The 18,463-nt window shown below is 41.1% G+C and overlaps 1 protein-coding gene across 1 annotated transcript in view; it reads left to right on the forward strand.

The window, feature by feature from the left end:
• Positions 1-18,463, forward strand: part of LOC137331046 (endothelin-converting enzyme-like 1) — a 74,638-nt gene that overhangs the window by 9,894 nt on the left and 46,281 nt on the right. Inside the window, exon 2 of the mRNA XM_067994637.1 lies at positions 7,874-7,942. Within this exon, the coding sequence (XP_067850738.1) occupies positions 7,874-7,942 (69 nt within the window). The remainder of the gene's footprint in view (positions 1-7,873; positions 7,943-18,463) is intronic.

Consider the following 18,463-nt stretch of genomic DNA (forward strand, 5'->3'; position numbering starts at 1 on the left):
AAATCACTTGACATGTTTGTGTTTATAACTGCATTTCAAAGTGAATAATTGTCTATAAAGCACCTTGGCACATTTCTGAGAGATGTGAGAAGTTGTTATATAAATACAAGTGCTTTCTTTCTTGATCTCTTTCAACTTCACCCTTATTCATGACGCACTTATGTCTCCCAATTGCTGCTTGTGGTTTTGTATCATCTGCGAATTTGAACAGTTTTCAATGAGTTTCTGAGTTCAGATACGTAATGTAAATTAAAAACAGTATGGGGCGCCAACACTGATCCATCGGTTACTCGACTCAGCACTACTCCACCGCCATAACCATTCCAGCAATAATTCCCTAACATTGCCTGCTACTTCCAAGTCTTCATTGAATCTCTTAGCCTTTCCCAGATGTTGTCTCAAATCCCCAATGCTTTAAGCTTAAGTAGAGGTTTTCTGTGCAGAATGTTGCCAAAAGCTTTCTGGAAGTCTAAATACACAACATTGTAGGGGTTTACACAGTACACTTGGGATGTCACTTCCTCAAAAAAAGTTAAGGAGGTTAGTCAGGCAGATCTTCCCCTTCTGGTCACTGCACTTTAGGAAGGAGGTGAAGGCCTGAAAGGGTGGTGGAAGCAGATTCAGTCATAGCTTTCAAAAAGGAATTGGATAAATACTTGAAGGGAAATAATTTGCAGGGCTATGGGGAAACGATCGGGGGAATGGGACTAACTGGATTGCTCTTACAAAGAGCTGGCACGGACTTCATGGGCCGAATGGCCTCCTTCTGTGCTGTAACCATTCTATGATTTTTTGATTCTGAATCCATCCTGGATTGCGTAGTTATTATTATACAAGTAAGCTTCAAGTTTATTCTTGATAATCAATTCTGTTATTTTACCTGAGTTACAAGTGAACAACCGCGCCCCCCGCCCCCCTCCCCTCCAATACTTTTCATAGAGTGTACTACTTTCTTCCCGGCAAAATGGGCACGTGCATTGGCAATGTGCTGCTCAGCAGGTTGACTGCTATGTCTTGAGGCTGTTTATTGAATTTTTAGCAATATTATGTGACAACTGCTTTCAGAAAGCAAGAGAGCATTTTGCAGGAAAATAGCAGCAGCTTCAGAATCACTCACTAATTAAAAAGGAACTTTGTATTTAAATAATTTTCCAAAATGATGTTACAATACTTATTCCTTCTTGGTGATCCTTCTGACGAGCGAGACTATGCATGAGAAAGTTAATAGTAGAGGAGGATACAGATTAAGGGAACATTGTAATGGCACTTGGATCAGGCACAGGAGTACGATCACGCTGTGGGTAGCACTTGAGAACTGGATCAGTGGGAGTGGGACCGAGCCATGGGTGGCACTTGGGAATAGGACTGGAACAGACTCATAAATCTTGAGATAAAAAAATGAAGTAGTATGATAAATTACCTGATGAGGTAAAAAACAGAATGATGTATGAGACCATACCAGAACACTTTAACCAGTGAACACAGCTAGTAGTTATTGTTGAAAAATAATCAGTGGCAGATTTAAGTGGACCACGGGGAATTTGGCTTTATCCCCCTTATTGATCCAACTCTTGCGAGATGCATAGTTTGTATTTCACTCATGCAAATTCATTAATTTCTAAGTGCGAGGATTTTTTGGAAAGATATTAAATGAATTAATAAGTATCCTATTACAAATGCAGGCTTGCCGTAAATACCTTCTTGCGTTCATTGGCGTCAGTCACTCCCTAAAGCAATCTGATCATCTTACCTTTATGGGAGTTGACTCACACTGTCCTATCTCTACTTGTACGATAGAATAATCCAAGGATGTAACAATAGTATTCCCGTGTGATCTGGAACAGACACTCCTATCTTTTGTCTGTGTCCTCACATGCCTCTTGAATCTTTCTGAAGGCAGACCAAACAAACATGGATTCAGATATGTAATGTAAATTGAAAACAATATGGGGCGCCAACACTGATCCACGGGGTACTCGACTCAGCACCATAACCATCCCAACAATAATTCCCTAATATGTGCCTCAAGACATAGCAGTCAACCTGCTGAGCAGCACGTTGCCAATGGACGAGATGCATTCCGCCGGGAAGAAAGTGGTACACTCTCTGACTTAGTGAGACAAGACTCAATATGAATCATTAATCTGTTTTACTTCCCATACAGAACAACTAGATTCCTGGGATGAGAGGGTTGTCCTATGAGGAAAGATTGAGTAGAATGGGCCTATATTCTCGAGTTTAGAAGAATGAGAGGTGATCTCTTTGAAACATATAAGATTGTAAGAGGGCTTGACAGGTTAGATGCTGAGAGGATGTTTCCCCTGGCTGGAGAGTCTAGAACTAGGGGACATAGTCTCAGGATAAGGGGTCGGACATTTAGGACTGAGATGAGAAATTTCTTCATTCAGAGGGCTGTGAATGTTTGGAATTCTCTACCCCAGAGGGCAGTGGATGCTCAGTCGTTGAGTATATTCAAGACTGAGATCAATAGATTTTTGGACTCTAAGGGAATCGAGATATATGGGGATCGGGCAGGAAAGTGGAGTCGAGGTCGAAGATCAGCCATGATCTTATTTTTTAAAAATTCGTTCACGGGATGTGGATGTCGCTGGCAAGGCCAGCACTTATTGCCCATCCCTAATTGCCCTTGAGAAGGTGGTGGTGAGCCGCCTTCTTGAACCACTGCAGTCGGTGTGGTGAAGGTTCTCCCACAGTGTTGTTAGGAAGGGAGTTCCAGGATTTTGATCCAGCGACGATGAAGGAACGGCGATATATTTCCAAGTCGGGATGGTGTGTGATTTGGAGGGGAATGTGCAGGTGGTGTTGTTCCCATGTGCCTGCTGCCCTTGTCCTTCTAGGTGGTAGAGGTCGCGGGTTTGGGAGGTGCTGTCGAAGAAGCCTTGGCGAGTTGCTGCAGTGCATCCTGTGGATGGTACACATTGCAGCCACTGTGCGCTGGTGGTGAAGGGAGTGAATGTTTAGGGTGGTTGATGGAGTGCCATTCAAGCGGGCTGCTTTGTCCTGGATGGTGTCGAATTTCTTGAGTGTTGTTGGAGCTGCACTCATCCAGGCAAGTGGAGAGTATTCCATCACACTCCTGACTTGTGCCTTGTAGATGGTGGAAAGGCTTTCGGGAGTCAGGAGGTGAGTCACTCGCTGCAGAATACCCAGCCTCTGACCTCCTCTTGTAGCCACAGTATTTATGTGGCTGGTCTAGTTAAGTTTCTGGTCAGTGGTGATCCCCAGGATGTTGATGGTGGGGGATTCGGCGATGGTAATGCCGTTGAATGTCAAGGGGAGGTGGTTAGACTCTCTCTTGTTGGAGATGGTCATTGCCTGACACTTGTCTGGTGCAAATGTTACTTGCCACTGATGAGCCCAAGCCTGGATGTTGTCCAGGTCTTGCTGCATGCGGGCACGAACTGCTTCATTATCTGAGGGGTTGAGAATGGAACTGAACACTGTGCAATCATCAGCAAACATCCCCATTTCTGACCTTATGATGGAGGGAAGGTCATTGATGAAGCAGCTGAAGATGGTTGGGCCTAGGACACTGCCCTGAGGAACTCCTGCAGCAATGCCCTGGGGCTGAGATGATTGGCCTCCAACAACCACTTCCATCTCCCTTTGTGCTAGGTATGACTCCAGCCACTGGAGAGTTTTCCCCCTGATTCCCATTGACTTCAATTTTACTAGGGCTCCTTGGTGCCACACTCGTTCAAATACTGCCTTGATGTCAAGGGCAATCACTCTCACCTCACCTCTGGAATTCAGCTCTTTTGTCCAAGTTTGGACCAAGGCTGTAATGAGGTCTGGAGCCGAGTGGTCCTGGCGGAACCCAAACTGAGCATCGGTGAGCAGTTTATTGTCAATAAGTGCCCCTTGATAGCACTGTCGACGACACCTTCCATCACTTTGCTGATGGTTGAGAGTAGACTGATGGGGTGGTAATTGGCCGGATTGGATTCGTCCTGCTTTTTGTGGACAGGACATACCTGGGCAATTTTCCACATTGTCGGGTAGATGCCAATGTTGTAGCTGTACTGGAACAGTTTGGCTAGAGGCGTGACTAGTTCTGGAGCACAAGTCTTCAGCACTACAGCTGGGATGTTGTCGGGCCCCACAGCCTTTGCTGTATCCAGTGCACTCAGCCATTTCTTGATATCACGTGGAGTGAATCGAATTGGCTGAAGAATGGCTTCTGTGATGGTGGGGATATCGGGAGGAGGCCGAGATAGATCATCCACTTGGCACTTCTGGCTGAAGATGGTTGCAAACGCTTCAGCCTTGTCTTTTACACTCACGTGCTGGACTCTGCCATCATTGAGGATGGGAATGTTTACAGAGCCTCCTCCTCCCATTAGTTGTTTAATTGTCCACCACCATTCGCGACTGGATGTGTAGAGCTTTGATCTGATCTGTTGGTTGTGGAATCGCTTAGCTCTGTCTATAGTATGTTGCTTCCACTGTTTAGCATGCATGTAGTCCTGAGTTGTAGCGTCACCAGGTTGGCACCTCATTTTTAGGTATGCCTGGTGCTACTCCTGGCATGCTATTCTACACTCCTCATTGAACCAGGGTTGATCCCCTGGCTTGTTGGTAATGGTAGAGTGAGGAATATGCCAGGCCATGAGGTTACAGATTGTGCTGGAATACAATTCTGCTGCTGCTGATGGCCCACAGTGCCTCATGGATGCCCAGTTTTGAGCTGCTAGATCTGTTCTGAATCTATCCCATTTAGCATGGTGATAGTGCCACACAACACGTTGGACGGTGTCCTCAGTGTGAAGATGGGACGTCGTCTCCACGAGGACTGTGCGATGGTCACTCCCACCAATACCGTCATGGACAGATGCATCTGCAACAGGTAGATTGGTGAGGACGAGGTCAGTAGGTTTTTCCCTTGTGTTGGTTCGCTCACCACCTGCCGCAGGCCCAGTCTGGCAGCTATGTCCTTCAGGACTCGGCCAACTCGGTCAGTAGTGGTGCTACCAAGCCACTCTTGGTGATGGACATTGAAGTCCCCCACCCAGAGTACATTCTGTGCCCTTGCTACCCTCAGTGCTTCCTCCAACTACTGCTCAACATGGAGAAGGACTGATTCATCAGCTGAGGGTGGGCGGTAGGTGGTAATCAGCAGAAGATTTCCTTGCCCATGTTTGACCTGATGCCATGAGATTTCATGGGGACCAGAGTCAATGTTGAGGACTCCCAGGGCCACTCCCTCCTGACTGTATATCACTGTACCGCCGCCGCTGTTGGGTCTGTCCTGCTGGTGGGACAGGACATACTCAGGAATGGTGATGGAAGAGTCAGGGATGGTGGCTGAAAGGTATGATACTACGAGTATGGCTATGTCAGGCTGTTGCTTGACTAGTTTGTGGGACAGCTGTCCCAATTTTGGCACAAGTCCCCAGATGTTAGTGAGGAGGACTTTGCAGGGTTGACTGGGCTTGGTTTGCCTTTGTCGTGTCCAGTGTCCAGTGTCCAATGGTCCGATGCCGGGTGGTCCATGCGGTTTTATTCTTATAGTGACTATTGAATGGCGGAGCAGCTTGAAGGGCCGTATGACCTACTCCTCCTCCGATTTCTTATGTTCTCAACAGTTACAATCAGATTCACTTACTTACATCAATATATCTTGTCTTTGCATAATAATATAAATGTAATGAAGACACTACACTGCTACTTCACTGGATCATCTTGTTTGATTTAAAGCTGATTTTCTAACTCCTCTTTCCAGTATTCCATCCTTCATGCAGCCCTTTGCTGCCAATTCGCACCTAGCTTTTGCAATTCCGTTTAAAAGCCTGACACAAGTGCCAGCTTTCAGTCAAACTGACTACCCTCCCCCAGAACAGAATCCACCAGCCGAACTTAGCAATGACACCTGCTGAGTTCAACTGGATAGAGTTGCCTCAACTCGAATGAGTGTGAATGACCGATGGAATGTCAAACTATCTTTCATTGTCTCCAGCATGCTCGTTCAGATGACCCATCTGAAATCTAATTGAGACCTACCAGCCCTGCTGCCCTGTGAATTTAACTCTGTCTCTCAATCTGTCTCTTTCTGTCTGTCCTTCAGATTTTTCATCTCTTCTCTTTGGTTTCCTTTCTCGTCCTCCTTTGGAATATTTAACTCCACTCCTGTTTGATTTTATCTCTTAATCCTTCAAAAGCTCTGGAATTATTCAATTGGTTTTGCCGTTCTCTTGATCCTTCAGAACTTTCAGGTAAACTTCCTTACCTCCTTCCTTCAAGGACATTTATCGTAGAAACAGGGTGCCTGACCTGCCAATAAAGCTGTGCCCAGCTGAGTTGCTATCTTTGGAAGAGAGGGGAGAAAAATTAGAGGGTGGGTGGAGGGGGAGGAGTTGCAATCCTGGTGCAAATATTTAAGTATATAAGCAAACAAATATATTTACCATCGTGTATATTATTAGCACACTAGATACTTTACAAATCTTATGATATGAGAAATAGTTTATGAAACTACTAATGTTACATTTGTTCGACTTTAAATCCTCAGTGATTCTCAGTTGCAACTGTGAATACTTTCATTTAATTACTGGATTGTAGTTATTTTTGTAAAATTAAACATATGATATAGTTTGCATGAATATCAATCAATAAATAGTTGTGATACAAGCAGGTGTTATAGAATATTGATAAAAATTATCAGTTTAATTTCTGCTATATGACTAACACTACAACTGTAGACATATTAAAATGACATTTAAGAAGAAAAATTTTAATTAAATGTACTGCATTTATTAAAATTAGTTTCTTGAACAACAAATATGTAAATCCAATTCCATACTGGGCGTTCATCTCCATATCCAGACAGGTGGGTCATTTGCTAATTATGGAACTTCATTCATTCTTCAGTGTGCCTGCAGTATCTCCATGATATCTACTTGAAACTCCATAGTATGGTCAGTAAATCAGAAGTTCCAAACATTTCAATCTGATATTTGTAAGTGTTTCAGTTTTGTGTACTGCTGCCACTACACAGTGGATTAATGACGTTTGGGACTGAGACCAGTTAAGCAGCTAATTAGTTGCTTGACAAATATGAAACCAGTATAATTACAGGTACATTGTGATTGACCAGTTTTCTGCCATTAGAGTACTTAAATTCATATTTCATGAATCTGACAGAAGGATAACACCCACTGGCTGCCATTATGATTGATGATAGAAAAAAAATAATGGAATAAAAAAATTCTCTTTGAAGGGCAAAATATACCCCAGTGTTTTTTAGTCATGAGATAATTTAATTTTGTTATCTGAATAAAAGTTTAATATATCTGTATTGTATCACACATTAATGTTATCTCCAGACATAAGTATAGCCCAATTATCATTTGATAGAGGGCCACAATGCGTTGAGCATTGAAATTTTATCCTCATAAAATTCAGATAAGATGTACAACTGATAATAGATTTTAGTTCTAGTCTTCATTGGATTATGGAAAAATAAGGTATGGTTTTTGTCATGAAATGTTCTTGCATTTATTCCTGGTCATGTTTTATCTTTGTACTGTAAAACTGAGAAAACCCACTATTCTTTTTCCAGTCTTTGAGAATCCCACTTTTTATAATCCAGCAACAATTATTTTGATGCACATTTTTAAAAAATGTTGCTGCTAAAGCCTACGAGCAGATCATTAGTAATGTAGGATCCAACCCATTGTTAGCCTTTTGAATATTCACAAATATTAATTCGCCTTGTGAGAGATGGAGCATTTGTTTCAAATAGCTACTGAAAAAATTATTAACTGAAGGACCATGCATCTTTTTGTAGAAAAGCCATAATTAACATGTGAGATTAATGAAATGTAAAAGTGTAATATATTACATTGTTTTACAGATTGACCAAGATGGACTCACACTGCCAGAGCGTACTCTTTATCTTGGGCAAGATGAAGAAAGTGAAAAGGTAAATTCACAATAAAGATTTTAGGTCTATTAAAAGGAGAAAAAACATAATACAATAATTGGAGGAAAACTACAGATGCCACTTTATGTAGATAGGCAAGATCGTGCTCAGATGTCTGGTTATTAAATAGAGTAACGCTGTATTGTGCATTTAAAAAACAAACTCAATTTGAAGAGTGAATGGTACAGTGAGTTAGAACATTTCCCTGCCACTACTGGAATCTGAATTTAAATCTAGATATTACGAGTGGAATCAATCTTCATTTCACATCCTCTAAACATCTTAGAAGAATAGCCTGGTTTGATAGGTTCCAAGAAAATTATGCAATGAGCAGGGATGTGAAAATGTCATCATAATGTTCCATATGGGCAGTGTTGCTTGTGCTCTCCTACTCCCATCTTGTATAAAGCTCAATACCTGTACTTGTACCATTGTGCCAGTTCATTTTTCCCAGTTAAAGATTCTTTGTGTTCAACTTCTTAATGCCAAAGCTTTGGGGCAAAGTCTCCTATGTCTCTGTGGGGGAAGTCAGATTAGTCAAACACTAGAAACATTGGCCCCGATATCAACACCCCCACAACAGGTGGGAGAGGGTCAGTGGGGGAGGGGAGGTTGGTTAAACAGGGAGCACGTTCCCAACCCGCTGCGTACGTACCCATTGCCATTTTTATGGCGGGCAGTTTTGTGGCATCTGAGTGTTGCACCGTGGAGATGCGAGACACTTCATTAACATATTTAAAACGGGCTCCGACAGTGCAATTGGGAGCCACATTTAAATTTTACAGTTGCTGTTTGGGTTTCCCAGTGGTCGGGAAACTCAGCAGTGAAAGGAAGGCGGGAGCTGCAGGCTCCACGAGGTAACTGCCTTTTCCAGCACTCCTTGAGGGCCAGAAGGAGCAGGAGTGCTCTCCCTGGACCCTCACGGAAGCCCTCTGCCGATCGCGGCCGATCCCACCCCCCCACACAAGGTCCGAACACCAACCTCCATGCTGCGATCGAGCCGACTACCCCACCCCCGCAAGATCCAAAAGCCGACATTCCACCCCCCCTCCCCAGTTGTAGGGGACCATCCCTAAGGGACCAGGTTGTCAATTTGGCCAGCTGCCAAGCGGTTAACGGAAGAAATAATTATAATGAGATCCTGCTGTAAATTCGGCACGATCTCCGTGTCCCCGGCCTTGCCGGGTTCTTCAGCCGTTTTCGGCCTCTCTTGCACCCTCCTCGCCTTCCCAGAAATATTGGGGCCATTCAGTCAATTTAACCAGCCTGCCTCAATTTTGTGATTCTTTTTCAGGTTTTCCAGGAGACTAAAATGTTGACTCCAGTCAGCATCATGTGACAAACCACCAAAAAATAACATACTAGGATGTTCTGATCAGCAAAAGCAATTTGAAGAAAGAGAACTATGGGATTGATAATAGGATTTTTTGCATCCTTAGAACTGTTGCCCATTGGACGGCAGCATGACCACTGTTATGGGCACTGAGGCTTGCTTGGTGGCCTGTGCACAGGGTGCACCATAATGCAGCCCTGAAGCAACTGTGGCACTGAGAGTTTGAGCATGTGTCCAAATTGGTAAATCGGTCAATAAAATCCCGACATGTGAAACAACTCCCTACCAATGTGTAGGTCCCTCACGTGAGAGCCCTACGGCTCACTTGTGAAGCCTCTGTGTTATGTGGCAGAGTACGCCCAAGCGTACGCCAAGATGGGCCCCGAATTGCCAGAGCAGCCCCTGCGGTCAGTCCACCAAAAATCCTAGCTTTGTCCCTGGACGGTAGCTAGATGCTGTTCCTGGTTGCACCACGGGCTTCCTCCACCTTTCTGTCTGCCACCTAGTTAAGTTGGCCTCACCTAATAAATGGCTCACTTAAGAACATAAGAAATAGGAGCAGGAGTAGGCCATATGGCCCCTAAAGCCTGCTCCGCCATTCAATCAGATCATGGCTGATCTTCGACCTCAACTATATTTTCCCGCCCGATACCCATGTCCTTTGATTCCCCTGGATTCCAAAAATCTATCCATCTCAGCCTTGAATATATTCAATAACTCAGCATCCACAGCCCTCTTGGTAGAGAATTCCAAAGATTCACAACCCTCTGCGTGAAGAAAGTCCTCCTCATCTCAGTCTTGAATGGCCGACGCTGTATCTTGTGATTATGCCCCCTAGTTCTAGACTCTCTAGCCAGGGAAACAATTTCTCAGCATCGACCCTGTCAAGCCCCCTCATAATCTTATATGTTTCAGTGAGACCACCTCTCATTCTTCTAAACTCCAGGGAATATAGGCCCATTCTACTCAACCTCTCTTCATAGGACAACCCTCTCATCCCGGGAATTAATCTAGTGAACCTCCACTGCACCGCCTCTAAGGCCAGTATACCCTTCCTTAGATAAGGAGACCGAAACTGTACACAGCACTGCAGGTGAGGTCTCACCAATGCCCTGTACAACTGTGGTAAGACTTCCTTACTCATGTACTCCAACCACCTTGCAATAAAGGCCAACATGCCATTTGCCTTCCTAATTGCTTGCTGTACCTGCATACTAACTTTTTGTGTTTCTTGTACGAGGACACCCAAGTGTCTCTGAACACCAACATTCAATAGCTTCTCACCATTTAAAAAATATTCTGTTTTTCTATTCTTCCTACCAAAGTGAATAATCTCACATTTCCCCACATTATACTCCATCTGCCACCTTCTTGCCCACTCACTTAACCTGTTTAGATCCCTTTGCAGACTCTTTGTGTCTTCCTCATAGCTTACTTTCCCACATTGTTTTGTATCGTCAGCAATCTTGGATACATTACACTCGGTCCCTTCATCTAAGTCATTAATATAGATTGTAAATAGCTGAGGTCCAAGCACCGATCCTTGCGGCACCCCACTAGTTACAGCCTGCCAACCTGAAAATGACCCGTTTATCCCTACTCTCTGTTTTCTGTCCTTTAACCAATCCCCTATCCATGCTAATGTATTACCCCCAACCCCATGAGCGCTTACCTTGTGTAACAACCTTTTATGCGACACCTTATTGAATGTCTTTTGAAAATCCAAATATACTGCATCCACTGGTTTTCCTTTATCTATCCTGCTAGTTACATCCTCAAAAAACTCTAATACATTTGTCAAACACTATTTACCTTTCATAAAAACCATGTTGACTCTGCCTAATCATATTATGACTTTCTAAGTGCCCTGTTACCACTTCCTTAATAATGGATTCCAGCATTTTCCCGACGACCGATGTAAGGCTAACTGTCCTGTAGTTCCCTGTTTTCTCTCTCCTTCCCTTCTTGAATAGGGGGGTAACATTTGCATCCTTCCACTCCACTGGGACCATTCCAGCATCTAGAGAATTTTGGAAGATCATAACCAATGCATCCACTATCTCTGCAGCCACCTCTTTTCGAACCCATGGATGTAGGCCATCAGATCCAGGGGATTTGTTGGCATTTAATCCCATTAGTTTATCGAGTACTTTTTCTCTGGTGATATTAATTGTTTTAAGTTCCTCACTCTCATTTACCCCTTGGTTCCCCATTATTTTTGGTATGCTTTTTGTGTCTTCTACTGTGAAGACAGATACAAAATATTTGTTTAACGTCTCTGCCATTTCCTGATTCCCCATTATAATTTCTCCTGTCTCAGCCTCTAAGGGACCAACGTTTACTTTTGCTACTCTCTTCCTTTTTACATACTTGTAGAAGCTTGTTCCACCTGGTCACTGTGGTCTCTCACGTCTTATCCTTGAGCAGGTAAGACACAGCTGCTTCCTTCTGCACAATGTGTGGGGTAGACCTGCTTGCTGAACATCACAGGTGGACGATCCACGACACCAATTTTACGCCCTAGAGGCAAGTTGAAAATCTACCCCATAGTTTCCTTACTACCTATCAAGCTGCGTGCATTCCTGCACTGTGGAAGTTGCATATCACTGAAAGAATGATGCAGAATCTAACAGGTTGGTGGGGGGAGGTGGTAGGGGAAGTTGGTCATTTTGGCCAAAGGTTTGAATTCTTTTTTAATGGGTAGCAAATTCTTTGTAGCCACTGTTCTAATGGCATTTGATCACAGAGAATTGATTTACACTGGGTAACCAAGATTAGACCTCCACTGCTACATAATTGTTGTAGTACGTATGCCTGCCTCATGCAGGTGAACTTTCAGGTGAACGTGACAACATTTCTGGCAAGAGATATCATGCTGTCAGTCCCATCTCGTTGAGTGACGTCACAACAGATGGTAGAGAGCACAAGAAGTGCCCACCTCCTTCTGTCAGAATTTCCCAGCGAACAAACATAAAGGGGTGGAGAGCTAGCAGAATTGGATCCTGCCCCAATTTCTGGCCCAATGGCCAACTTCTCTACTCATTCCGCCCTCCAGGAATTTGGGGGCCTTTTATAAACAATAATTAATTCTTTAAAATGTTTTAACGTGTAATCAAAGTGCACAAAAATTGGCAATCATCCTTCACATTGTAAAAACAGATTTATCGATTGAAAAATTGATTCACTCCCATTCAACCAAATTACTTCCTTCATGTTACTTTTTTCTGAATAATTCAGCATTTAAATTTTATTTTGTGTGCGGGAGGGTGACGGTAGTGGTAGGGTGAATTGGCTCATGCTGCAAATATAGATGCAAAAAATAAACATTTACATCATAAATAGAAACTAGCTTTTAAAATGTAATCATTCCATGTTGTGAATAGGTTTTCTGGTTTTGAGTGTTTACAGGTAATTTTAACCTAACCCACCCAGCGGGAAACTGAAGGGATTGAGTCAGTTGCCCATTTTACACTGTGCCTGATTTTACTCTCCATTGAAGTCAACTCGATCTGACCAACCCGATCCCGTCAGCTTCCTGCCCGGCTGGTTAGGTTAAAATTACCCCCTTTATTTTTGCAGATTTTCAGTGCTTGGTTTGGCCATTTTTTCTTTTGTGGTATTTTCATTTTTCATGGCGCCTTCTATTAAAAGTGTTAAAAATCATCACATATCTCAACTTTACTCACTTTATCTGACCACCCGTGTTCAGTCCAAACACAGAGATATTGCCAGTGTTGCAAATAATGGTCCTGGGCAGTAATTTTTTTCTTTATATTCATTTGGAGAAAGGCAGAAACATAACCGAGTGTCATTAAAAGTAAAATTATTATTATTCAAATCATTATTTCAAAGAATGCATTTTAGTTTTTTTTAATGTTAGTAAATGCACACTATTTTTAAAGTTGTTCATTTGGGAGCTTTGTAGGTTTTAGCTGGAAACTGAAAAACTGACTGACATATTACATTTTCTCACTTGTGACATCTCTTCGACCAAGCAAGTTTATTGTTTTGGTTCAAATGTTTAAATATTAACTAAACATTGTGCAGCCATAATCACATCACACAACTCACAAGCCTAAAGGGTGAGTTCTCCAGTGCAACATCACAAGAGAATTATTTTTACCTAAATAATTTATTTCATTTGTGTGGTACATAATTTTTGCAATTGAGAATTTTTCTCAAGTTTTTTTTTAATCCATTTTGGACAAAATTTACATTGTGGATGGAAGCAAAGAAGCACGTGATACAGGTCAGAGGTAAAGTAGTTTTGTTGTTAGGCCCTAGTTTTGATGCACTGTTACAATTGTGACGCAAGAAGTTGGAATGGAGAGGAAGGAAAGAAAAGTGAATAAAAGGGGAGGGAAGAAAGGAGTTACAAAGACAAAGACAGAATGGGCAATAATGAGAAATAATAGATTAAACGGAATATGCTGCAACCGAGTAAAAAATAGCATTGGACTAAGTGAGGCCATTTAAAAAAAAACATGATGAAAGATAGAGGCAAGACAAAAAGAAAGAAATGGCAGCAAGATCCATTAGGACAGTTAAGAGGGAGAAAAAAAATCAAGAAAAATTAAGACTGTGACAACGGTAAGAATGTCAGAGAAAGTATCCAGAAATCAAAATCTAGAAATCAAGAGCAATATGAGGGGGAGAAAGACACTGAAACAATTGATTTTAGCTTAAAATGTGAATTGAAAGGTCTCTCAGAAGAAACCATATGTTATTCCATATACATCAGCAAGAACAACAAAACAAAATGAATGATTATGTTACAAATTTAGGTCTGCTATAGATATCTTCTTGGGTTCAATGGCGTTAGTCACTCCATAAGCAGATTCCTGCCCCTTACATGCTGAAGTAGACTAACATTGCCCAATACCTACTTGGACAAAAGGTGTGTAACAGTAGTCCCCCCCTTGTGATCTGAACTGGTTACTCGTGTCTTTTGCACATACCCCTATCTGCCTGTCCAATCTTTTCAAATTGTAAACAATTTTACAACACCAAGTTATAGTCCAGCAATTTTATTTTAAATTCACAAGCTTTCGGAGGCTTCCTCCTTCCTCAGGTGAATGTTGTGGAATCTTTTCAAAGGCAGAGAAAAAATGTTGTGGAATCTTTTCAAAGGCAGAGAAAAAATACTTGGTAAAATGAGGCCAAATACAAATTGTTAAGCTGCTTTATTTTACAGCTAGTGAACATACAGGGCAATAGTTACAATCACACTCACTACAACTTGTCTTTCTACAATAATACAAAATAATGAAAATGCTATATTTCTCCACCTCAGTGGGCCGTCTTTCTTGACTTCAGCAAAATAACTCTAACTACCCATCTACATTCTCCTTCTGAACCTAGTGATAGTTTGCCCTTACAGCTTTCTGTTTTCAAAGCCTGACTGACTACCTGTGTCTCTATCTCTGTTTTCGATCTCCCAGTGTGAACAACTCAAGAGGAGGGGCTGTGCCAGACACTCCTTGCACAATCATTTTGAAGTGTTTATCAATCACTGAAACAGGCTAACAAATTGCTAATTATTTACATTCTTTAGGGAAAATTAGCATTTTAGCCATCTTTTTCTCTGCCTTTTGAAAAAAAACTTGTGTGAATATATTTTGCTTTAAAACGCACTCTTTAAATGTAACTTCTTTTTTCCCAAATCATTTCTGTGGAAACAAAATCTTGTGGCATGACAGATTACAAACTAAATTGGTATTAAGCATTTTGTAAGATGGCCTAAATAAATGTCCTTTTCCAGCTGCTGTCCTTAAGGATAGCAATCCAAAAATATTTGAGGTGGCCATTTTAATCTAACCCACCTGATGGGAAAATGGCAGGATCATTGGAAAGTAAAAAAGGCTGGCCAATCCAATCCTGTCGGTTTCCCGCCTGGCGGGTTAGGTTAAAATTTACCCCGAAGTAAATTAAAATGTTAGTCCATACAGCTCCTAAAACATGCATACAGGGCATCAGGGACTGTTTAAAGACCACTTTCATTGGAATAATGGAAAATATTAATCAGGTGGTGCATTCTGGTTTAAATATTTCTGGTTTCGTTAGTGTACATTCACAGATCATAGAAACATTTTTTTAACTAAACACAAAGTAAATCTTGCACAAAATAATGGTTGGGAACTTTCAGCTTCGGGGGAGTAAAATGGGCAACATCGGATCACCTGCCTGTTATACACCCTGCCTGATTTTTCTTTCAGAAAACCGAGCAGGGTGTAAAATGGATGGCCATTCCCATATCGCCCGTTTTACATCCTTACCGAAGTTAAAGGTTTCGCCCACCATCAGCAGTTTGTGAGTAAAACATACTCAGAAATACGAGTTGATGTTTATTACTTACGTTATCCAGTATACAAGGGTGAAAAAAAAGGCTTTTACAATTAAAGTATGTTTTCAAGAAAAATAGTGATTAGCTAAGGCCACAAACCATTACCAATTTTTGAATCAAACATAGAAAATGCTTAAACATCTCTCTAATTTTAGTAAATTGTAAGTTTAAAAGCTGAATTAATGTTTAAATTGCTTTGTTTTTCTATTGCTTCAATAACGTGAATAAACAGGTCATATTGTCAAATTCTGTCACGTAACATTTAAAATTTAAGGATTCTAATTTTGTCACAGGAGCTCCGACCATTGTCAACCGACAATGATGATGAATTTCTTTATTTCAAGAAAAAATGTATCAAATTGACAATAAATACAACCCGCAAAGAGAAATTTCCTTTTAGATCTATTATTTGGCCTATTGGCATAGCCTTATACAAAGTTACTAAATATTTTAACAACCTTTACATTATTCATGTCAGTAAGCAAAAGCATAATAACTGATTTCTTGAAGTTTAGTAACACAAGCATAAGCATTGAAGATATAGGAATGCTCATGTTCGATGCATCCACATGCACAAATGTATCAGTAAATTATTCCAATTCAGTGACAGAAATAATAGAAAGCATTCACTTTATGCATGATACCACTGCACACCTGTTATGCAGTTTCCTATCTATTGCACATTTAATAATGAGGTGTATGAACAAACTGATCTTGAAAAAATTGCCTCAGTCTGCTCAATTGCACTGAAGTTACATCTCCAGAGCCTTGAAAATTTCATTTTGAAAAATATTCTTGTAAAAAATCTGAAAGCTACCAAAGATGTATCGACATTACGCGTATGGCTGTAATAGAGTGAAGAACGAATATATAGAAATATTCCAATACAGCATTTCTCAGAAAGGACATTTCTTTTGGAATGTTGTACTCTACAGCCTTGAGCATATAATCTAGACTGACATCTCAGTGCAAAACTGAGGAAGTGCTGCACTGACTGAGGTGCCATCCTTCGGATGAGACCGAGGTCTGTCTGCCCTCTCAGGTGGATGGAAAAGACCCCATGACACGATGCGAAGAAGAGCAGGGGAGTTTTTCCTGGAGTCCTGGCCAATATTTATCCCTCAACCAACATTACTAAAACAGATTATCTGGTCACATCTTATTGCTATTTGTGGGACCTTACTGTGTGCAAATTGGCTGCCGTGTTTCCTATATTACAACAGTGACTACACTTTAAAAACTATTTCATAGGTTGTAAAGCGCTTTGGGACATCCTGAGGTCATGATGGGCGTTATATAATCGCAAATCTTTCTTTTACTAAAAATGGTGATGAATTTTAGCAGATATGTGGAAAAGGGGGTTCTAATATTACCACTTTTGTATACATTCAGGCTTAGGTTTAGTGGACATATTGGGCTGCAGATAGACTGGGGCACTCAGTCAAACTGCTGCTCTGATTTAATCTCAGTTGATCAGTCAGCTGAGATGATCTACCAACTTGCACTTCAGCAGATGTGTTGGGCTTCTATCCATTTTGCCCTGACATTTTGCTTCAGTTTTCCCCTCATTCCCTTCAGCTCATTAAAGCAGTTCGTTAGCAGTTTGAAAATTGTGAAACCAGCAAAGTGACAGGAAGAGAATTTTTCTGCCATTATAGGAAAAACTCAGTACATCACAATCCAGCACATGCAGCTTAATTTAAGAATTAAAATTAACCTATTAATCTAGGATATACGTAGCAGTCTCACTGAAATAGTTCATCGCAATTAGCTACAGAACTAGGAGAGGAAGTAACAGAATTGGTGGATGGAATTAATGTGCTGGATGTTATAAATCTAGATTTTCAGAAGGCTCTTGATAAAGTGCGTCAAAAGAGACTTGTGACTAAAATGAAAGCACTTATGTTAAAGGAGGATGTTGTAAATCGGATAACGAATTGACTTCATAATTGGAAACAAAGGGTGGATTAATGGTAGTAATTATAATTGAACGGCTGTGACCAGCAGACGCCCAGAGTTCAATCACGGGGCTTATGTTGTTCAGAATGTAAATGACATTTAATATTAAAAAATGTGAGTTGAAAGATATCGATGTAAAATATATGACACCAGCTGCAAGGGAAAATAACATGACTTGTTATCCGAGCAGTTCCATAGGATATAAATCTAAGGAAGTGATTCTGACATTTTATAAAGCATTAGAAAAAACACATATGAGTATTGTGTCAAGGTATGATTACCATACATAAAGATGACATTGAGGCAGTGGAAAGGATTCAGAGAAGTGCAGCAGTATGAGTCCACATTTTATATATTTGTTTATGAAAAGAGCACAAGGAATTTAAGTCTATTCCATTACAAAAAAAATTAAGGTCGATATGACTCAATTTTCTTAAAATAATCAAGGAAATGGATAAGTTGATGTGGAGAGGTACTTTATGCAAAACTACAAGAGAAGAATTAGAGAACATGATCATTAACCTAAAAATCTATTAGTTTAAACTTAGACATTGATTTATGGAATAGTCTGCCACCCCATGTGGTAAATTCTCCATTGACACATTTAGGATGTAATTGTATTCAATCTTGATTCAGTAGAGATGGTGGATTTGGCCTAGAGGCAGGTAAATTATTTTTTTAAAAAAGGATTAGATCGGATCTTGAGACAGGACCTGGATCATGGAGAGAACTGGTTGGGTCAAATAACCTTTTCCGTTCCTATGTTCTTGTGTTCTAATGAATTTGCTGCCAAATTAAAAGATCACTAGAAAGGGATTCCTTTTCGTATTCCCAGCAATTCATTTAGTTTTTTTTATTCGTTCATGGGATGTGGGAGTCATTGGTG

The sequence above is a fragment of the Heptranchias perlo genome, chromosome 13, assembly GCF_035084215.1.
Source record: "Heptranchias perlo isolate sHepPer1 chromosome 13, sHepPer1.hap1, whole genome shotgun sequence".
Lineage (NCBI taxonomy): Eukaryota > Metazoa > Chordata > Chondrichthyes > Hexanchiformes > Hexanchidae > Heptranchias > Heptranchias perlo.